The 23,561-nt window shown below is 38.7% G+C and overlaps 1 protein-coding gene across 2 annotated transcripts; it reads right to left on the bottom strand.

Annotated features, from left to right (window-relative positions):
* Positions 1-1,725: 1,725 nt before the first annotated feature.
* Positions 1,726-22,836, bottom strand: LOC102222153 (disintegrin and metalloproteinase domain-containing protein 17-like). Of its 2 annotated transcripts, XM_023352981.1 has the most exons (20): positions 22,612-22,836; positions 22,236-22,368; positions 20,866-20,999; positions 20,645-20,733; positions 19,841-20,027; positions 16,792-16,922; positions 15,908-15,994; positions 14,746-14,868; positions 13,901-14,045; positions 13,720-13,811; positions 13,012-13,161; positions 11,518-11,717; positions 11,345-11,448; positions 11,101-11,235; positions 8,216-8,343; positions 6,922-7,000; positions 6,726-6,814; positions 6,575-6,631; positions 5,326-5,362; positions 1,726-3,704 (listed from the first exon to the last, which is right to left on the bottom strand). In XM_023352981.1, exons 1-20 carry the CDS (start codon positions 22,715-22,717, stop codon positions 3,304-3,306), a joined length of 2,607 nt encoding a protein of 868 aa, XP_023208749.1. In that variant the 5' UTR covers positions 22,718-22,836; the 3' UTR covers positions 1,726-3,303. The 2 variants fall into 2 exon arrangements, with proteins under 2 accessions (XP_023208749.1, XP_023208750.1); XM_023352982.1 differs by lacking the exon at positions 5,326-5,362.
* Positions 22,837-23,561: the final 725 nt, after the last annotated feature.

Below are 23,561 nucleotides of genomic sequence, written 5' to 3'. Positions count from 1 at the left end.
AAAATTGTAGAAACTATATCAAATACAAGTATATGTACAGTTTGGTAGGTAACTGGTATTTTGGATGATGTTGTGATGACAACAAATTTCTTAATTAATTCATAAATGAAGTCACCTGAACAATACAGTAGCTGAACAGAATGGGGTTGTGGTTATAATTAATGTCGGAAGTGTTCACAGCCCCTCTTTGAAGCATACAAGGCAGCCATATTAGCTTACTACATTAGCGGTAGCATCTCCTGAAAAATTACACTTTACTAAGACTGCCTGTCTCAGTCTCACCTAAGACAACATACAAACAACCCAGAAAGTCGCCACCCATCAGTTCTCTTTAAAGATTCTAGACTTCGCGCAAGTGGTATTTCTTTTTTTAATAAAACAGGGGAAATTGGGTGAGGGGCAGCGGGGACGGGCTGGGGGGGCTAGGAGGTAGCTAGAAGTAATCTGCCAGCACTACATGGTGTAAGATTAACAACGGCCCAAAACCGTGTTTTAAATCAAGATTTAAGATAATGTATCAAACTTCATGCGCAAAATAAAATATACTACAGAAATATGAAAGAATTAAACTCACCGTTGGGTTTGCCTTCGCCTCCATGGTCGCCAGCCTGGGTGATGCTGCTATTTCTTCAATATGACGGTTGCGTCACGTGATTAGCTGGGAGCTGGAATCTGACATCCATTGCTAATGTCTGTGACCTGAAGTAACCAGTGACCTCGCCATTTTTACAGAGAATTTTTAGACGATGAATTTGAGACAGCGAATTTGAGCAAGTTGAATTAGAGGACACTGAAAATATTGCATTTGAATGTTGAAAAGTTGAATATTTTTATATGCCGAATTTTTTAACACTGAAAATTTAAACTGAAAAAAATAGTTTAAACTCGGTGGCAGGACAGTACGCTCATGCATGTGTTCATACGGCTGGTCAGTGTGGGTCGGACGTCCTGGACCTCTGGACGCTCATGCAGAAAGATGGACAAGTGAGTGCAATCTTGGACATAATTAACATGCAGTACATATTTCCACATTGTCTCATTAGAGTCACAAACGATTAATGGTTTATTGGATTAAAATGAGCTGCAATCAATTATCTAATAGCCTCAGCATAGACCTTCTTTTAGTGTTTTAGTTTGGCCGCCACCCAGCAGAGGGCAGCACTGGTCATCCCTAAGAGGAGCCAGTTGATACAGAAACAAAGATGGTGGGGCCATACCACAACCGGAAAGAGAAACAGTCCAAATGAAACCTTTACATGGTTCTGATTTGAAATTGATCTCAAATTTTCTACAAAAAAAATATAGAAACTTTTGAGTTTGAAAAGTTTAACATTTTCTAGAAAAAATCAGAAATTATCTAGAAAAGACGTGGACATTTAAGATGCAATTTTTTCCTATCAAATGTATTTGACTTTTAAATTAGAAATGTCCTAGTTTTTCTTTAGAAAATTTTATATTTAATTAAATATAAATTAGTTTTTCTACAAAAGAAAGAAAAATTAAACATTTCAAACTCAAACATCTAAAAGAAAGTTCCTGAAAATCTATGAGGTTAATCTAAAAATGTCTGAATTCTTTTGGTGAAAAATTACTCTTGTCTACTGTTTGTAATACAAAGTTGTAAAAGTCAATGCTTAACATGTACAATAAAGATATTTTTTCTTACTAAGATGTCATTCATACAAGCCAAAATGCTCAAATGTAGAAAAGAGACTACACACAGTATTTAATGCAAAATGTTTTATTTATTTTTACACACAATAAAATGTTGTACAGCGTTACGATGCGACACAGCAGGTAACTGTAACGAGTCTGCACCAAACAGATGAATGTGCAGAGCTCACATTGGCACCAGTTTATAAAACCAAACTGAGAAGATCTGAGTACAAGCAGCGCTCAGCAGGAAACTCATGAAGGAATGAGAAAAAAGGTTATTTTTACCAACTTAAAGCAAAAACGCCACAAGATCAGTGAAAAACTTGCTGTTTCTGATATACATGTAAAAGGCTCAAATACACAACCTCAGAAAAGCGACTGTGTGCAAAACTTAAATTCTCCAGTGTTTAAAAAGTGCTTTTATTAAAGAACAAACCTCAATAAGACCAACAATATAGCATCCCCCATTCAGAGTGACTGATATGTAACATGATACACTGAAATAACGTGATAAAAGAGGATCTAGCCTAATAATACAAAGAAAAGGTTTGATTTTCTTTGGAGATGTTTAATCGCATCTTTATGCATAAAGATACGTTGGGAAGATTAGGTGAGGGTTTGCAACCAAATGTTAAAAGTATTACCTAAATTTTGTTTAATGCAAAAAAATAACAAATTCACATTTTGTAATATTACAACTACAAACTTTAGTGTATTTTATTGGGATTTTATGTAATCGATAAGTTTTATGAATCTGAAAGGTGTGGCATGCATTTATATTCAGAAACATGCCCAACAGCATTTCACATCGTGGGACAGAACTTTCTGCCTGTTCTTTGGAAAGTAGCTAAAGATCAGTCAGGTGTGACAAAGTTTATTTTAAGGACTTTTTTACTAGACTGCTACATTTTCCATCAACTTGTGTCTTCTTGTTTTTATGTTTGTGTTTTTGTGAAGCACTTTGACTGCAAAAAGAAAATCTTACCAAGTATTTTTAGTCTGGTGAAAACATCTTCATACACTTGAAATCAGACAAAACTGAGTGTGACTTTTCCAGAACATACAGCAGCTTGTTTTAGGTTAACTCTTTCACAATTATCACTGGCTGAACACACATGGATACAACACTTTTTCTATTATTCAAATTATTTTTATAAAACTTCACAATGATGCATCCTTTAGTGTTGGTTTGTCATATAAAAACCCAGTAAAACATATCGAAGCTTGTGGTTTTGATGGGACGAAATGTGTAAAGGTTTAGAGACAGGTTGTCCAAAATCTGGTCCTTAATCTACGGAAAAGGAAAAGGGCCACTGAAAAAACATAAAACCAAACAAAAAGAAGAATTCTGACTTTTGATCTCACAATTCCAACTATTTTAGATTAGCATTCTGATTTCACATATTCTGACTTTTGATCTCTTCACATTAAAGTCAGAATTCCTTTTATTCGCCCAGCGGCCATAATGCTCTTCCGTTTTAATCCCTCAAAATACAGCAGATCTTAAAAAGGCACAGAAAAGGAACCCACAGCTTCAAAGAAGTGGTTCCGTTCAACAAATCTAACCTACATGATTCTATGTGTTTTTTTGAGGTTTTCTAAATCAAGATGGCGGCGGCGCCGTTATTCTCTCAGCACTCTGTCTCCTTACTTTCGAGGCGCTCCTGCCTCTGGAGGCGCCGCCGCTCCTTCGCTGATGGGTTCTGCTCGGTCAGATCCTCGTAGGAGGATTTCATAGCCGACGAGGAGACTCCTGCGGTTGTGAAATCGCGCGGCCGCGCCTCCTCGGCCAGGTGAGAGTCGTTGCTGGTGTCCTCCGGGATGGTGGCCATCCGCAGGTCCGCGGCGCTGCCCTGGCTGGCGGCGCAGCTCGGGCCGGGGCCCTGGGTACTGCTGGCTGCGGCCGGGGCCGGCGGCCGGACCTGGGTCGGCGGCTGTGGGAGCTGGAAGAAGGGGGCGGTCCGGCCGGCGGAGGAGGAGGAGGGAGGCTGATGATGCTTGACGATGCGCACAGACGTTGACTCGAGGTTGCTCAGCATGTCTTGAGTCTGCAGAGTGAAAACAAAAAGGTGAGGATAAAAGTTCACCAGGAGTCTCTGCTGTAGACTGAGGTGGGGTCCATTCCTTGTTTACTCCATTCTGTTCAGATAACTTTCCTGAACTCCAAACTTTATAGCAAATATGAGTTCATGATCATAATCCTTATGTTTTAACCTCATATTAAGGTTGGAACGAGTAAAGCAAACCTTTCTGCTTATGGACATTTTGAGTTGACAAACGTACGATGATGTGGAAAGTATTTGCTCCATGCACATTATTTCTGATTTAACTACTTGTCACACTTAAAATTTTCAATCTATTTTCAATTAAAAATGTATTTCTCTCCCTTCTTAGGGTGTTTTCACCTATGGACTCGGTTCGATTTAGTACAAAAGTTGCAATATTTGTTACATTTTTAGCTGGTGAGCTTTCACACTGAACTGTATCAAATGATCTTAACTAATTAGAAACCTGTTCCCCTCCTCGCCTGGGGGGGCGCTGCACCATGAACTACATAAGGAAACAACTCAAACACCTTCGAAGACCACAATTCCTTCTTGAAATGTAAACAAAGATGAAGTGGCGTCAGATTTTAGCTGTTGTAGGATTTCTCTTTTGTCTTAAAAAAAACGTCACTCCAGCTACTTGTATTTACCCAGAATGCTCTGGGTTGTAGTCCGCTTCCTGCTTTTGGAGCGGTGCCCTTTGAATGCGATTTAACAATCAGGAAAGTTTTGAAACCGCCAAAAAAAAGCATAAACTTAATGCCAAAAACCATCTAGGTGTTTTTAGAAGCAGCTGAGACCCAAATGGAAGATTAAAAACAAACAAAAAGTAGTTTTTATAATAGGTCCCAATTAAAAGCTAATTGAGATGCCATGGCAACAAGCCCATTAAAGCATCCAACATGGTGGAATTAAAAATAATCCTACAAAGACACTCAACCAGATTTTAAGTTCGGTTCAGTTTGGGTTGTACTGCACTTTTCCAACATTAGTAAATACGAAAGAAAATTAAAAACTGAATTTGTCTTATTTTCTCTGTTATTAAATCTGAAACATGTAAGTGTGACAGGAAAGTAAAAGCAGAAGAAATCTACAAGGGAGCAAATACTTTGTGTTGCTGTGGGTTCTATTGGGTATTTAGATCCAGAAAACATCTGAACCAAATAGAGTCACTGTAAACATCATGAACTGATCAAAATGTCAACAAAAAGAAAGGCTACAGAGGAATGTTGCCTCAGTCTTGACACTGATCTAATCAAGCCTAAAATCAGACAACAAATCCATAAAAATAAAGTCTCAAATAAAAAAAACTGTATGTTTTCTTGTAGCTTTAACAGAACCAGATGCAAACTTAAATTGGTGACACACTCCACCTGATAGCACAAAAAGACAACATGTTTCAGTCTTTGCTCTCAGAATACTCCAAAAACCAGTCTTGCTTCCTTGAAGTAATTCCTGATCAGATCAGCCTTTGCCTACGTGTCGGACGAGTGGGGTTCGATCCGTCAGATCAGTGATTACGTCAAAGAGAACGTGAGTCCAGGAGTATCCCGAACCGGGGCCACTGACCATGCACTCAATGGCAACACATGGCAACACCAGGCAGTGGCACAGAGTCACTCACCTGCAGCAGGAGCTTTATTACAAACCTCCACCATCTGCTGCAGCGGCGGGGCAGAGAGTGATGGACAGGTCATTCAGAAAGCCCGGCATTATCTGACCCAGGTTCCAACTACCTCAGTCACTCTCTTTTTAGACAGCGGGGGGGGGGTTATTTCCAACATTTTGACACTTTAAATGAGCAATAACAAAATAAAAATTTATATTTTTTAATTATCTAAGCTGTTAACCAGTTCTAAGGCGGTTAGTTTGGATTTGTAGTGACAAAAAACAACTTTATTAAGTGTTTAGGCTGACTTTACACCAAATTAAAACCCTCTTTTTTGTTTTTATTTATTTTTCTGTCATTTTCTCTTTTTGGTACCAGTATATAAATTTTTTTCTTATACAGTAGTCTGTTACATAAATTTTATACTCTTGTGTATGATTTCTGTACGTTCTACTTTGCAAAAACGTAATAAACATATATTTTAAAAAAAGTTGAATTATAGAAATGAGATCTAATTCATTTAAATGCTCCTATAATTCTTTATTTAAGTCTTTTTCAGTCAGAGGAACACTGGAACATGTGGGAGGTTTCTGTTAATCTACCATCAGTTTCAGCCTTGCTGTGAATAATTTTATCAACAATCCCCAGCATGCAGACTTGTCCATGCAGGTTTTCTTTACAGCTAAACACACTATCCTGCACTATCATTTTAATTTGTTAACATGCGCAACTGTTAATCATTTCTTATAATTTGTTTTAAATGATATGTCATGTGTATCAACCTGCCCAGGAAGTAAAGATAAAAGTTAACCTTTGAGGCTAAATCTGGCATATTTACCTTGTTGTTTTAATGTATTCATGTTTATTAATATGCACTGTCCCTTTAAATATATTCAAATTCAGAATGAATATACTTCTCAATCATAATAAAAAACCACAATAATCTGCCTACATGCAAGAATTGTACAAAAACATTGCCAAAAACCTGGGAAGAGCGTCGTAATTTGGTGTTAATCTGGTGTGAAAGGGGCCCAACTATTAAAAGCTCACAAAATCCACTCATATTTTTTAGCTTCTTCAAATAAACAAATTAAAAGCAAAACTTTAAAGAACTGATTTCTCAACAGGCGCATGCACTCTTTCCTTGCTTAGTAAAGAAGTCGGGGTTTGAAAAGGCATTTTTGACTTTGATTAGTTTAGTTAGTGTGGCAACAAGGCGAGTGCACAAGAATGCAAACAATCATTAAAAAGATAAGGAGCTTACGCTGGGAGCAAAGTAAATCTTTGCGCTTTCTTCAAACTGCTGATCAAGCCGTTTGTCCTTCAGAGAGAAACAAAAAACAAGGTGAGACAAACGGTGATTTCAATGGCTGGAACAAAGGATTCACATTTAATTCAGATTAAAAGTTTCTTACCACACAGTGAACCAGGATGCTGAGAGGAATCCAGAAAACGAGGGAAAACACGATGACTGACCCCACGATGTTATCAGCCAAGAACTTCCCTGATTGTATGGATAAAAACAAAAGGATAGTTAAAATACTCAACGACGTAAAACTTGATTAACTCGCTAGTGGAAATATTGTCATTGTGATCTTATGACCGGCTTACCAAACGTGTTGATGTCCAGCTTGTCAATGAAATCCCACAATCTCTCTATTACATCCTGCACCTGCTTCATGCATTTGCCCTGATTGATCAAAGAACGAAATCAGTTAAATAAAGATAAAGCTAATCTGATATTAAAATAATTTTTCCTTTAGGACATGTTGGAAAAACAAAAACAAAGAAGATGAAGAGATTTTCAACAAAATCAGTAGGACTAAAACGATTAATCAGATTAATCATGATTAATCATGACAGCTGTATGGACATGATTAATCACAATCACACACAATTAAGCATGATTAATCACAATTAATCAATTATAGAAATAATGTGTCAACTAATTTAGTAATAATTTAATTACGCTTAACCGCGATTAATCATGATTAATCACGATAAAATGATTACTAAATCAGTTGATGAATATTTCAGTAATTGATTAATTGTGCCTGATTATGCAAAAATGATTAATCACAATTAATCATGTATATTTCAATAATGATTAATCAATTATTGAAAAAATCATCAACTAATTTAGTAATAGCTTAATCAAAATAAAACGTGATTAGTCACAATTACTCGTGTGATTATGCAAAAACAATTAATTAAATTATTTTTTGCTTCAGGATATGATAGAAAAACTAAACAAAAAAGTTAATTGATTAATCAATTATTGAAGTAATCGTCAACTAATTTAGTAATGGTTTAATCGCTAACTGGAGCATACAGACTATAAAAAAATCTATTAGCTGAAAGAACAACATAGCCAGAGCAGTACTTAAACCAAAACTGCACAAAAATATATACGTTTCAAATTTAAGATTTAAAAAAATATATTTATCTGTAAATATATTGTATCCAGAAGTCCTTAAGCAGCAGTTTCAGCTTCACCTGGTTCAAATTCTGTAGAAAAAATCTCCTAAGCGCCTTTTGCTATTCAATTATTAAATGTTTAACTCAAAAAACAATCAATAGATCAGCACTATACAGCTGTTAGAAGTATATTTTATTTTTTTGCTGCACATAAATCTTTGCTGAAAACGATCATGAAATGCAACATTATTGCATATTGTGTAAAACAATTTTATTTTCTTATTTAAAAAGGAATTTCATTATTTGTTTATTTGCTTTTTTCTAATATTGTATAAAAATATTGGCAGCTAATAATCTATTTTATCTGATTAATTGTAAGAATAATCAGTAAATTAATTTATTACTAAAACAAAAGTTAGTTGCAGCCCTACAGATGAGCATAAGACTTGTCCAAGCAGCTAGCTAACATGCAGATTTTCCCACTCACGTTCCCGTCACAGAATCCCACAGTGCAGGGTTTGCCTTTGCGAAGGAAAAGGAAAGTGCCATTCTGCTGCGTGAACGGCGAGCAGATCCCGTCTTTCTTGCAGCACACCTTGCAGGAATCACTCGTCTCTGCAAGAGAAAAACATCCAAAAAAGATCATTTAAACTTTCTCAGCACAACAAACACAACAAAAACAATCACAGTGAAGAGTTTAGCCTCATCAAAGCTTAAAAACTACAGAGGAGCGACAAATAATTAATATAAATAAGTAAACAAATGGATTGTCCATAACGAACACCATGTTCAAGCATAAGGGTGTCCATATGTGCACTTGGCACCAGGACACCCTAGGCCGCAGTTCGATGATCGACTTTGTCATCGTTTCATCGGATCTGCGGCCGTATGTCTTGGACACTCGGGTGAAGAGAGGTGCGGAGCTGTCCACTGACCACTACCTGGTGGTGAGTTGGCTCCGGTGGTGGGGGCGTAAGCCGGTCAGACCTGGCAGGCCCAAACGTGTTGTGAGGGTCTGCTGGGAACGTCTGGCGGAATCCCCTGTGAGACGGAGCTTTAACTCCCATCTCCGGCAAAACTTCGAACACGTCCCGGGGGAGGTGGGGGACATGGAGTCTGAGTGGACCGTGTTCCGTGCCTCCATTGTCGAGGCGGCCGATCGGAGCTGTGGCCGCAAGGTTGTCGGTGCCTGTCGCGGCGGCAACCCTCGAACCCGCTGGTGGACACCTTCGGTGAGGGATGCCGTCAGGCTGAAGAAGGAGTCCTATCGGGCCTTTTTGGCCTGTGGGACTCCGGAAGCAGCTGATGGGTACCGGCGGGCGAAGCGGCATGCGGCTCGGGCGGTTGCTGAGGCAAAAACTCGGGCGTGGGAGGAGTTTGGAGAGGCCATGGAGAAAGACTTCCGTACGGCTTCGAGGCGATTCTGGTCCACCATCCGGCGTCTCAGGGGGGGGAAGCGGTGCAGCACCAACACTGTTTATAGTGGGGATGGTGTGCTGCTGACCTCTACTCGGGACGTTGTGGGCCGGTGGGCAGAGTACTTCGAAGACCTCCTCAATCCCACCAACATGCCTTCCACTGAGGAAGCAGAGCCTGGGGACTCTGGGTTGGGCTCTCCAATCTCTGGGGACGAGGTCACCGAGGTGGTTAAAAAGCTCCTCGGTGGCAGGGCCCCGGGGGTGGATGAGATCCGCCCGGAGTTCCTTAAGGCTCTGGATGTTGTGGGGTTGTGTTGGTTGACGCGACTCTGCAATGTCGCATGGACATCGGGGGCAGTTCCCCTGGATTGGCAGACTGGGGTGGTGGTCCCCCTGTTCAAAAAGGGGGACCGGAGGGTGTGCTCCAATTATAGAGGGGTCACACTCTTAAGCCTCCCTGGCAAGGTCTATTCAGGGGTCCTGGAGAGGAGGGTCCGTCGGATAGTCGAACCTCGGATTCAGGAAGAGCAGTGTGGTTTTCGCCCTGGTCGTGGAACACTGGACCAGCTCTACACCCTCGGCAGGGTCCTGGAGGGTGCATGGGAGTTCGCCCAACCAGTCTACATGTGTTTTGTGGACTTGGAGAAGGCGTTCGACCGTGTCCCTCGGGGAGCCCTGTGGGGGGTTCTCCGGGAGTATGGGGTACCGGGCCCTTTGATACGGGCTGTCAGGTCCCTGTATGACCGGTGTCAGAGTCTGGTCCGCATTGCCGGCAGTAAGTCGGACTCGTTTCCGGTGAGAGTTGGACTCCGCCAGGGCTGCCCTTTGTCACCGATTCTGTTCATCACTTTCATGGACAGAATTTCTAGGCGCAGCCAAGGTGTTGAGGGGATCCGATTTGGTGGCCTTAGGATCTCATCTCTGCTTTTCGCAGACGATGTGGTCCTTTTGGCTTCATCAGATCGTGATCTGCAGCTCTCGCTGGAGCGGTTCGCAGCCGAGTGTGAAGCGGCCGGGATGGGGATCAGTGCCTCCAAATCCGAGGCCATGGTCTTGAGCCGGAAAAGGGTAGAGTGCCTTCTCCGGGTCAGGGGGGGTGTCCTGCCCCAAGTGGAGGAGTTTAAGTATCTCGGGATCTTGTTCACGAATGGGGGAAGAAGGGAGCGGGAGATCGACAGGCGGATTGGCGCAGCGTCTGCTGCCAAGCGGGCGCTGTACCGGTCCGTCGTGGTGAAGAGAGAACTGAGCCAAAAAGCGAAGCTCTCGATTTACCGGTCGATCTACGTTCCCACCCTCATCTATGGTCATGAGCTTTGGGTCATGACCGAAAGAACGAGATCGCGGATACAAGCGGCCGAAATGGGTTTTCTCCGTAGGGTGGCTGGGCTCTCCCTTAGAGATAGGGTGAGAAGCTCAGTCATCCGGGAGGGACTCAGAGTAGAGCCGCTGCTCCTTCACATCGAGAGGAGCCAGTTGAGGTGGCTCGGGCATCTGGTCAGGATGCCTCCTGGACGCCTCCCTGGTGAGGTGTTCCGGGCACGTCCCACCGGGAGGAGGCCCCGGGGAAGACCCAGGACACGCTGGAGGGACTATGTCTCTCGGCTGGCCTGGGAACGCCTCGGGATTCCCCCGGAGGAGCTAGAAGAAGTGGCTGGGGAGAGGGAAGTCTGGGCCTCCCTTCTGAAGCTGCTACCCCCGCGACCCGACCTCGGATAAGCGGAAGAAGATGGATGGATGGATGGATGGAAGTAAACAAATAAACAAGCAAGCAGATGCAAATATGTTAATCTAAATATAACCTCTAAATGAGAGCAGAGAAAATTTGATTTAAGTTACTCAGACTTGGGTATAATGACTATTAATGAAGAATTAATTATTAATAATAATGGTACAGTAACATTTAACTCACATTTTTAGCCACCGTGTTTTTACTGAACTCAAATCAAACATTTACCGTTGCAGGCGCATGACTGTAGTTTCTGCTCCGCCTCGCAAAACGGGTTGCACTCTCCGTTGCGACAGCGGCCTTTGTCCACACACACCGTGTTGTCAGGAGCATTTTCAGGCGGCGGACAATCGCTGCTGTTACCTGTGAAAAGAAGGAAATGGTTAATAAACATAATTTTACACAAAATATTGTACCACAGCTGGGATGTGAATGCTGCAGTTCCACGGTGAGACCAGCAGGAGGCGATCACCTGTGCAGAAAGACATCCCTTTACAGGTGGCACTGATGGGCTCCTGGCACTTTGTTCTTGCTGCCTCATACCGGCATTTCCTGCAGCAGGGGCTGTTTCTGTCGCTGTGGAGACACAAAGTTTATCCCACTGCCACAGGCTCTTCTGAAGATTAAACTTTTATGATAACTTACCTGCAAATAGCACCAGGTTTGAACTTGCAATCTGGAGTGCAACAGCTGTCATTGATGAGATGTAGGAGCCCAGGATCACAGTCTTCTCCTTCCTCCACTCTGGAGTTCCCACAAACTTTACTGTTCCTCTCCTTGAAGCATTTCGAAGCCTTCAGGCTCAACGTCTTTGCCACCGAGTCTCTGCTGCATCTGGAGAAACGCTTAGGGGAAGGAAGAGACAACAAGTCAAATTTAGAGCTACAATTTAATGTATTATTTGTGCAAATATAGTAAAGCGGTTATTAAATTGACAAAAACAATTTATGTTTAAACAATTTTCTGACATTCCCCTGTAATTTTGCTACATTTCCTGTTGATGTTTATGCTCAGGGACTGATTTAAAAAACATTAGGTCTAAACTTAAAGCTGCAGTATGTAACTTTTACAAAAATATGTTTTTTCATATTTATTAAAACTGTCACCATGTTGTGACAGGCTGGAATGAGACAGATAATCTGTGAAAAGAATTACAAATAAATCGAGCTCCTCCACCTCTTCCTGGTGCTACTATTGCAGTCTGGGAAAATGCACAGCTCCCGGTCAAAAACAACCAACCAGAGCCAGGAGGCGGGGCTTAGCGCTCTCAATCAACATTCTGTACTCTTTGTGAACTAATGATTAAAATTTGTTAAATCAAATTGATTTTTGTTGCTCTCTATTAGTATTTTTTTAATTACTGATGTTAATTATGGAGTGGCTCAGATTGTCAAATGCCACAAACTCAACTTATAGAATAATTCTTATCTCCACCCATGGCTTGAACTCTGCTTTGGGTTTGTTTCAAAAAGAGGCAGGCCCCACAAAAGAGAGAAGCCGCTCTTAAACTAACAAAAATAGAGAAGGTTGCTCTCGTTCTTCATCATTATGCCACTTTCACCAAAAATCAGCCCATACGTTTAATTAAAACCTTTGAAAAATGTGCCACCCTGCTAAAACGTTTGATAATTTCTACCACTGTTTCCATCCGTCCATTAACGTCTCTGCAACAGTTCAGGCACGTCCTGACTTGAAACTGATACATCAGAGTCTCCACAGGCTAATCCAGTCTTTCGTCTTTCTTGAAACGTTTCAGGAAAAAACACTGAAGAATTCGAAGTCGATACCAAAACCCTCAGCTTGTGCAGGGTTATCAGATAGCAGGCGACCGTAAGGAAACGTGATTCTGCCTGCAAAGTGCTGTGGAGGCCAATAGTGGAGGAGGCTGTTAACATTTCTATGTGTCATATTTCACAGGAACAAACACGACTCAGCAGTCTAGCTTTTTGAAACGTTTTGAAAGAAATTTAAACCAGTGAAATGGACTCGGACACGCAGTGGCTAGCAGAAGTGTTTATACTCCTACAACTTTTTCACAACACAATAGGATTTAAAATAAAAGTGGAGCCCATTTATGAGGATACAGATGTATTCAGTCTCTGAGTTGATAGCTTGTGGGATTACAGAGCTGTGATGTACCTTGTTGTTGTCATGATCTCCGCTGACAGCTATGGGGTACATGACAAACTTGCCGCCTTTCTCGTCGCTGGGAGCGCAGTCGTTGTTGTCGGGGTCGTGTTCTGCTCCGAAGTTATGGCCCAGCTCATGAGTGGTCACCAGGTCCGCTTCCTGCAGAGCAATCAGGCCATCAGTGGAGGAAAACATGTGGTTAAAAATGAAATAAATGAAAATGCGGCTTCTTTTTGTTAATTAGAAAATTTACACTGAAAAAACACATTATTTTACCAAGTATTTTCTTTAGCTTTAGTGCAAATATATTAGTACACTTGAAATAAGAGAAAACTAACTTAGAAGTAACATTTTAGCAATAGAAGAGTTTGTTTTAAATAAATAATTCTTTAATTCGGATGAAAAAATTATAGTTTTCCTGGTAGATTATTTAACTTATTACACTACATTTTTTCGATGTTATAAGTAAAACAATCTACCAGTGGAATAAGTACTTTTTCCGTCAATGTTAAGGAATTACTGACTGAAAACAAGCTCTTATATTTTGCTGAAGTTACTTGTGGGTTAGTTTTGCCTTATTTCAGGTGTACGTAGATATTTGCACTAGAACCTAGACGAAAACAAAAAAAACTTTCCGCAGCCCCAAAAAATTTTAAATTTCAAATGATAGAAGTTTAAAACAAACAAAAAAAAAGTCAGCAGAAAAGCATAACAGACCTTTGTGAGAATAGTTTTGCCATAGTTCTTGGTGCTGGTCAGGCCTGTGTTGAGGTAACTGGGCTTCTTGGCGGTGTGAGACGGGTAGTAAGCTAAAAGCGTAACAAAAACCAAAGAAATGTCTCAGGATCAACACCAACTTTGTCACTCAAGATGTAAATGTGAAACAGAACCGACTTGCCTTCTGAGCAGATGCCACCGAGGGGATGAGCTCTGGGAGGGGCGACGTAGGCCAGGCCCAGCGTCCCCTTGTCGAAATCCTGGTAGGTGAACAGGTGAGCCAGACACACTTTGGAGGCGGCATCGGCGATATCTGAGCTGAATTGCTGTTGGACGCAAAGATAGTGAATCATAAGAGGAAGACATTCCAGTTTTATAATCATTTTTTGAAATGTCCCTCCATAGTCAATTGTTTTCTATCAATTATAGCAATAATCAGTTAACTGGATAAATAAAAATGGCCACATTCTGCAGACTTTTCATTTAGCTACAGCTTATTTCATACAATATTAGAAATACACAAAAAAATGCAAATAAATGATTGAATTTCTTTTTAAAAAATAATAAAATAGGCATTTTGTTGCTTTGCATTTCTTTAGTGTTAGCTTGATCATTTGTAGCAAAAGATGCATCTGCTGCTAAAAAATGCTTCCAACTAAAAATCAACGTGAAAATGTAAGCTCTTTCTGCTCAATTTATCAATACAGCGAATGGCTAATGTGCAGATAATTTTTTTTGATTTACAAAAAATTTACAAAAAATTTGATTTCCTATCTTAAAATGATTTTTTTTGTACCATTTTGGATTAATTACTGCTCCGACTTTGTTGTTCTTTCAGCAAATAATCTTTTTTGAGTCTGTTTAGTTCAGTTAATGATTAATCACCTACTAAATTAGTTGACAATTATTTCAATAATCGATTAATCTGATTAATTCAATAATCACAATTAAAGTTTTTTAGATTTCACATTTTAAATGCGATCCAAAGTTATCGATATATGTCGATGGAGCGCGTTTGGTTCCCACCTCCAGAAGCTTCTTCACGTCCCAGACATCCTGGTCCTTCACAGGGCTGTTCTTCATGTTATAATGGACCCATCCAGAACCGGCGTTGTGGGGCGGCTGCGTTGGATCTTTATTAATGATGATCTGGCAACACAAACCAAACAAGTAAGAACAACTTAGAAAATGTAGCGCACAGTTATATTCAGGTAATCTTATTGGAGTTTGTTTAAGTCACCATTATTTAGATGAATTACACACAGTGTTTGCTTTTATTTCTGTTAATTTGGATGATTTTCTTCTTTCAGCAGATGAAAAAAATACATTTACCATTAGAATATTACATCAGATGCCAAAATAAAAACTGTTCTACATTTATAAATTAATTAATTAAAAATAACTAATTGGCTATAAGGTCTACTGTAATTGAACATTTTTAAATGTAAAATATAACTGGCTGACAAACATTATTTTTGTTACACATTAAATTTCTTTTATCAGGCTTTCGATAGTTAAATTCTCAATTATATTCCTGTTTGTTTTGACTAAGTGTAATTAATTTTGATTGGTGCTAAATAACATCCTGGCTGCATTAAATGTGTAATGAAACTTTAATAAGGAGAAAATTATTTGTGAATCAGAACAATCTTTAAAAGATTAGACTTTTTATGAGGACAGATGCAGTCATAGCTAACAAACACATAATTCAGGATTACTAATCAGAACCGATGCCATAAATCCTTCTCTCTAAAATGTTTCTTCCATCACATCATCCAGTGGATTCCCAGAAATAACCTACCAGAGAACTATGGCAACACAGAAAACAAGATTAAAACGGACAAAGAATCCATTCATTCAGTGACATATTCTGGGTTAGACTGCGGTTCTTCACATCTACGAGTCAGAATACAAAAAAGACAATTCTACTATGAGAACGCGCCAGACTTACAGTAACAAAACAGAGTTTCTATTCATTCACAGAGCAAATTAATCTGCCCCTCAGGGGTGCATTAAAAGCTCAGAGCTCCTCCTGAAATTGCTGTTCACACACTAAACAGCCTTTTAATTCTGAGCCGGGTTTCCGGGAGTGATGCTGCATAAAACGAAGATATTATGCAGCTGAGACAACAAGTGTTTAAAGCGACAGTGCTGCACGGTGGAAAAAAAAAACAACTGAGCTGCATACCTGCTGGATCTGGACTCCGTAGCCTGTAAACTCCTTATTCCAGGTTGTGTTTCTATAAATGTCATCAACTCGATCCATCAGCTCAATCTGGGACACAAAAATAACAAAACGCACTGATCAGGACATAAATCATTCCCTCCAGGATGTTGAAACATGTTTTTTTTTTTGGGGGGGGGGGAGATTGTTGCCACCTAAAATTACAGATTTTTCAAAAATCTTACAAAAAAGTCAAAATTGCTGCACATATTGTTCCCCCCAAAAGAAGATATTTCATGTAGAAATTAGTGCCATCAATTGACTAAAAAAGGTAAATCAGATTAATCACGATTAATGCCTAACTTTGTTAGCTTGAAATATAAAAATGCACGAGGTTGTGCAGGTTCTTTCCTTGAGCAACTCCGTCCTTCTGCTGCACTCCAACCAATGAAAATGCAAGCAATTATCAGATTTTCTTTTTTGTAGCAGAAAGCAGGTAATTAGAATAACTGAGGGAAATATAATCCACTAGACATGCTTACAAATAGAAGCAAATTTGTTCAGGATACAACTACCATAAAAATCTATATTTTATTTTCTAGTTCTTGGCTGCTCCGCCCCTTTCTGATGTCGCCCTGGGCAACAGTCCACATCAAAAACCGCCACTATACAATGCACGCCTTCGAAAAATGGCTTACTCTCTCAAACCAAACACGTTGGAAGATGACCAGTTTTCCAGGAAGCCATTTTGTTTTTAAACGTTAATTTAAGTTAATAAAGATACAAATTACAAAAAAAAGAAAAGAAAATTGAGATTGTAGCTTCCTGGAGGGACTGATAAATACCAAATATAATGTTTTCCTGCAGATTAGGGGAAATAAAAAGCAGAATAATTGAGGATGTCCCACCAGGTAGTTGACGGTGGTGCTTTCTTGGCCGCGGCCCATGTGTTCGAAGAAGCGGTAATCTGCTACCAGCAGCAGCGGGCAGGTGTTCTTCCTGTGGTCGTGATCTTCTCGTTTCACTCTGTGCTGGTGCTCTGCAAGAAAAAGCAGGGAGGACAGTCAGAAGCTTCCATCAGAGTGGCTGTGATACAGACTGCTACAGTCAAAAGCCATCCGCATATACAACAAAGAAGAAGAAAAACTCTGATGGACTGTAATAAATTAGGTATTTTTACTGCAAAACCACAAAATATTACCAAATATTTTCAGTCTAGTTTCTAGTGCAGATATTTTAGTCCACTTGAAATAAGACAAAAATAACTTTAAAAAGAACTGTTGAGCAAATTTAAAGCCTTGTTGTAAGTAATTAATTTCTCAGTATCGATAAAAAAGAAGATAAAGTCACTTATAACATAAGAAAAATGTCTTGTTATAAATGAAATTGAACAAATTCTAATTAAATTCAAAAATAATTTATTAATCCCAAAAAAAATTAAACAAGTAGGTCTTTATCAACATTAGCGAATTATTTACTTAAATCAAGCCTCTATATCTTGCTAAAAAGTTATTTGTAAGTTAATTTTATTTTATTTCAAGTGCACTAAGATATTTTCACTAGAAACTAGACCAAAATTAGGTAGTAAGATACTGTGTTTTTACAGTGTATGAATTGAATAAATAGGCTCACATAACAATAAAATGACTTTAAATATGTGAAAATAGTGTTACACAAGAAAAACACTTCTTGTGTTTCATGCTCATAAACACAAACCGTCACATTATCATCAAGTAATGTGACAACCAACAGATTTATTAAAATCATCAGATAAAATAACAACTTGGTCACATTTAGCCAACCTTATTCTGCATTGAAGCTTTTGTTTTAAATAGAAAAATGCTTTGAGGCGCAACGAAAGCTCCTCGAACAGCAGAGGAACAAAAGGACTCCATTCTGAGCGTTACATCACACACCTGCCTCCACATTATTCAGACGAGTGGGAGCGACCAGCTCCGGCCTCCGCAGCCAGCGAGCTGTGGGAGACCAGAGCTAACTCACTCTGCGGCGTCCTTATGAATCTTAATGCTTCCTCCACACGAACCCTCACCTCAGCTCAGCTCCTCTGTGGGCGATTTTCTACCAGATTACAGTGGATTGGTTTACATCTCCTCTGATACATAAACACACTGTCATGTGATCCTTACATAATAACTACTCCTCTGAAGCAGAAGCGTACCACTTCTTACTGGAACCTTTAAACAAAACGTGAATATTTTGTTGGACCGCCTTTAGCTTTGATTACAGCATTCCTTTCAATCAGCTTCTGCAATGTAACAAGATTTATTTCCATCGTCTGTTGCATTAAGTTTTCACAAAGATCTTTTGTGATGATGGTGACTTATATCAAGACATTTTTCCATGCTATAAGTGGCACTTTTTTATTTATATTTAAGAATTATTGACTTAAAACAAGCTGCAGAATAAGAAATCTTGCAAGACTATAAGCTACAGTGATAAATTATAATATTGTTGCTTTGAGACTATTTTCAAGTAATACATTGGTAATGAAAGAATAATGCAAGAAAACATTCTCAAAGATCAATAAACTTTAAATTAGGGATGCACTGATTTACTTTTTCACTTCCAATACCAACACCGATAATAAGATTTATTATCGGCCGATACGATCCAATACAGAAAAACATTGCTGAATTGACTTAAAACACTTTTTTTGTAAACACAGACATAAATGTACTGAATTACAAATTTATCTGACAACTCTGCACCAGGACGTCACGCTTAAATCCACCAATAACTTCACAAGCTTGATCAAACATGTAAAAACAGCTTTAATTTGTTGAGTCAGTGCGATTAGGAGTAAAACAGCCAATGAAAAACAAATAATGAAGAAACTGAAACTGACAAACATGTAAAATAAACTGCAACTTCTTTCAAATGGTTCAGAAAGTGTAATTATGAATTTTAAACATAATGTAAAATAAATAATGAAGGACTCAGAAAACAACGTATAGAATTAGACTGAGTAGATCTGCCTTTATGGATTAGGCACGTTGTCACTGATACCCGATCTAGAATTTTGATCAATATCGGGACCGATACAGATATTAATATTGGATCTCTATGTTAAATCCTAATAAACATTTAACACATAAACTGGAAGGAACTTAAATATGTAAAATAAATAAACAGAAACAAATACAATTTGTTAAAAATAGAAAAGAAATAAAATGAATTACAAAGTCTCTGCAAATAAATTTGTTCTTAAAAAGGGTTTAATTGAGACCAAAGCGCCAGAGAAAAGAGAGAAATGATAAATCATGCAAATGGAAATTATTGATCTCATTTTATTTGATCATGTAATTAATTTATTTGTTGCGTATTGTGACAGGCCTAATCTTGATGAAAGAAATTACCTGTAAGTTACACTTGAAACAAGGCTAAACTAAGATATTTGCACAATAAACTAGTCAAAAATACTTGGTAAGATTTGGTGTTTTTTGCAGTGAACTGTCATAATTCTTCAATTTGATTTTACCAAAACTCTAGATGATTCCTGAAGACGATGGTTCCCTAGTTTCAATCAAAGTTTTTCATAACTGGTTGGACAATTCTTAAAAGTTGATTTTATTTATTTATTTGAAATGTTTTTATTCGTAAGATGTCATCTTCCAGAAATAGAAGAACTTTTTAGAGAATTAGTAAATAGACAGTTTAATACATTTAATTTTAATAATTAAACTCTGAATTCCTAATCGCATAGTACGTTAGACTGCTGCTAAATGAATCTTAATCTGATAAATATACAGTAATCTACTTCCACTTAAAGCTGAAATTAAATCATTTCGTCCTTTAGAAAGATTTTAAACAGATTATTAGGCTGATTTATTTATGGATGTTCTCATAGTTTACCGCATTTCATCTCTTTTCACGGATTACTCGCTAACATGAGCAGCTTTAATCCATAATCTGATCAAACTGGACAGCAGAACTCACCGTTTTCGAGAACCAGACGTTTGTGTTCTCCCTGTCTCCTGGCAGAATGAGGTAAAAGGTCGTCAGCCTCTGCATGGATGTAGCCACAAACTTCAGGAGAAGCAATCCGGCTCAGGTTCTTGATGTCCTGCGACCGGTAGACCAGTAATCTGCCGTCAACTGGGGAATTTGTGAACCTCCAAAGGGGCTGCAAAGGACAAAAAAGGAAAATAAATGAATTAGAGATGTTCTCACTGCTAAAAGAAAAAGTAAATATACCAAATTCTCATCTTGTGTCTTCAAATAAATGTCAACAAATGACTGCAGACTTGAAATAATCAACATATTTATCTAAAAATGTCATTTAAAGCTACTAAGACTATAATGCACCACATTTATAAAATGTAAGGCTATTGTTCAGGCTTATTGCCTTATAGACTTTAAATAAATGTATCTTTAATAATCTCACTGAAAACATATATTTAAAAATCCACTGCTTCTGCAGTTAATGTTTGTAACCAATTTTTAGAAATAGCACAAGCCTTTGTTTCTTCATTTCATTTCATAAGGTTGGACCAGACAGAGAAAAGTCTCGAGACCAACATTAAGGTTTCAAATGAAAATTTTTGAATTAACAAATATTTTAAATATTTGTTTTCATGGGTGTGACTTGCTATTTTGTTCTACTATTAATCATTTCCTGTAATTTGCTGTAAATTATATGTTGTTACTTATTTTTCTTTATTTTTTTACCATCAACCTGGCTAGTAGGTTGATGGTGACTACAGATGAAAATTAATTAATAAAAGTTGAAACATTTCATACCTCTACGTTGTATTCTGCTTCATCCATCAGGATATGAGCAGAAAACTCGTCTCCGTCAATGTGTGCCTGCACATGTGAGTTTTCCTCTCCTGGAAAGCAAATCGTGAATCTGAAATACCTCATGGACTATTTTAGTTTTAAATTAACTGTCGGGAATTAATCTGGGCAATTCTGCACGCAGGGAAAGTACGTTTTAATTAACAGCATCTCCATCAACTCACCAACAACATGCCCAGTGAAATAGTTCTGAAGCGAGACGTTGTATTTCTGCTCCTCCCCGTTTTTATCAACGAACACGGCTTTAAAGTCGTCAGTAAAGAGGTCAGTGTTTGTGGTCAAGTAAAGCTTGAAATTTCTGAAGATAATAATGAAAAAGACAAAAAAGACTGTAGTAAGTTTAGTGTATGTGAGATTAAAGATACAGTCTCAAAATACTGTCCTTAAAACTTAAAAACCTGAAGAGTTTTTCTCTTGCCATTGCCATAGTGAAAGAGAAATAGAACAAAATAAATATATGAGGCCTCAAATGTTTATTCAAATGCACCATGACTTATATGACATGTTAACTGTTGTTAAGTTTCCCCTCAAATCTACATAACTTCCTTTAGAAACTGACAAAGTTTCTTCAGGTGGATGAAAAGACACAAAGAAAGTAATCAGAATTCAGTACGGTTTTATATAAAGAAAAAAACTATTTTTCTTTGCTTTGCAAAACAAATTTAGCAGTTGCAAAAATCCCAGGCAGTCAGAATCAGAAAAGGAGTGCCACCCACCACTTCCACTAAAACTGTAACTTTAAAATTAAATATTTAAAAGGACATTTAATAGTGAATAACTATAACTATTCATTATAGTTGATTAAACTATAATTATTTTTGTGCAACTTTGATGGCACAGGCCATTTCCTAAAAGAACAACACATTCAGAGCAGTAATTAAGCCAAAACTGCACAAAATATAAAAATATTTTTGCATTTAAGATAAAAAAAACACACATTTGTCTGTAAATATGTTCAACCCCAAACCCCTCAAGTTGCAGATTTACCTTTACATAGTTCAAAACCTGATTTAAAAAATCTTTTATTAAGCAGCTATTAATCCAAAAAATAATCAACAGATTATAAAATAGTATTGGTTTTTGCTGCAGATGCATCCTGTGCTACAAATAATCAAGCGTTCACTAAAGTAATGTTGTTATTGCATTTTAGGCAATATAATGTTTAGTAAGTGGTTAAATGAAAAAGCTACAGAATGTGCTAATCTTTTTTTATCCGAATGATGTCAGAATAACTAATTACTAAAATAACCTTTAGCTGCAAACCTAATTCAAACTGAGGAACTTAACTCACCCACAATTTCCCACTTTTTAAACCATTTACTACAGATGCATCCTTTGCTACAAATAATCAAACGTTTCAGGTACTTTCTACCAGCAGAAATGAGTTTGGGTTTATTTAGAAATCATTTTAATGCTACTTCATGTGGAATAGTTAGACCCTTCAAAACTAAAGGCACCGACTACAAATAAGCGCGGAACATTTCTGCTGATCTGACAGAGGACAGGTGTTGGTGTGAGGGAGTCCATCCTGTACCTCTGCAGGGCTCTGAAGCTAACCAGGCGCTCCAGGTTGGACTGGGTGTGGACATCCCTCTTTCTCACAGAGTGCAGCTGGAAGCCTGACACAGACAGCACCTCGTAGTCCGACAGCATGGAGTCCAGAGTTTCTGGAATGTGTTAACAGAAAACAGCTGCTATGAAATAAATAGCGAGAGTATCACAGAGCTCCCGGGTCTGACCACAGAAAGATTGATTTAATATCTAAAACACATCTCAGAACTCGGCATTAAAGATAGTAAAATTATGTTTTACCTGTGTTTGATAACTGACAAACACAGATACCATTAAAATACCATTAAAACCGTGGTTTGAAATTAGCTAACGGTAGCTAAAGCCACTGCTATATTTACCAAACTCCCGCTCATTTTCGTGATTATCCTCCGAGGTAATCCTTGATGTTACTACACCGTTCACCCAAAAACAAGCAAAAGAGACTACTAACACAACGTTCATCATATTGAAGCAGCTATGTCACATTTACGAGTCGAAACTGGTTCTGTTTGAGTGTGAGGATAGCAGAGGAGCTATCCGGAAGTGCTCTCAGTGGAAAACATCCGCCCGAAAGAAATGGGATCGCTCGTTCACGGTTCGCCGGACAGTGAAGCGGCGGGAGATCACGCGCAGCGGCAGGGAGGAGTTTGGTCACGGAAATAAGATTGACGATTGAGATTGATGGCTAATGAAAACTAAAAAAGAGAGAGAGAATAAACTCTTGTATCATGTTATATAATTAGGTTTTCTATGAAATTTCTTTTTTAAACTGAGCTACTTTGAATAACGTCTAAACAATATCCATATTTATGGAGATACACCTGATATGAACTCAAATCGTCTTTAAATAGTTCTAAATCCAAAATAATATTAAAAACATTCAGACACTCATGGATAACGGCTTTTGGATACCTAACACTGAAACATCAACAGCCACTAAAGCAAGTATAGATATTTTTCTGTCTTTATTTTTTACAATTTTTATTTTTATTTTTTAAACAAAATACAGGAACCTTTCCTTGGGCTGCCATCTTATCGTGGTGGAGGGGTTTGAGTCCCCCAATGATCCTAGGAGCTATGCTGTCTGGGGCTTTATGCCCCTGGTACGGTCACCCAAGGCAGACAGGTCCTAGGTGAGGGACCAGACAAAGCGCAGCCTGAAGACCCTGATGATGAGAAACAACTTTGGACTTCGTGTTCCCTCCACCAAACGTGGGTCACCGGGGCCCCACTCTGGAGCCAGGCCTGGAGAGGGGGCACGATGGCGAGCGCCTGGTGGCCGGGCTTTTACCATGGAGCCTGGCCGGGC

This window comes from Xiphophorus maculatus, chromosome 19, assembly GCF_002775205.1.
Source record: "Xiphophorus maculatus strain JP 163 A chromosome 19, X_maculatus-5.0-male, whole genome shotgun sequence".
Classification (NCBI taxonomy): Eukaryota; Metazoa; Chordata; class Actinopteri; order Cyprinodontiformes; family Poeciliidae; genus Xiphophorus; species Xiphophorus maculatus.
This window is presented reverse-complemented; position numbering and strand designations above follow the sequence as displayed.

Coding starts and splice junctions, on each gene's coding strand:
- LOC102222153 (XM_023352981.1), bottom strand. CDS start 22,717: ATGATGAACGTTGTGTTAGTAGTCTCTTTTGCTTGTTTTTGGGTGAAC. Junction 21,000..22,235: donor AGCTTCAGAGCCCTGCAGAG/GTACAGGATGGA, acceptor TATTATCTTCAG/AAATTTCAAGCTTTACTTGA. Junction 3,705..5,325: donor TAATAAAGCTCCTGCTGCAG/GTGAGTGACTCT, acceptor TTCACTCTGCAG/ACTCAAGACATGCTGAGCAA.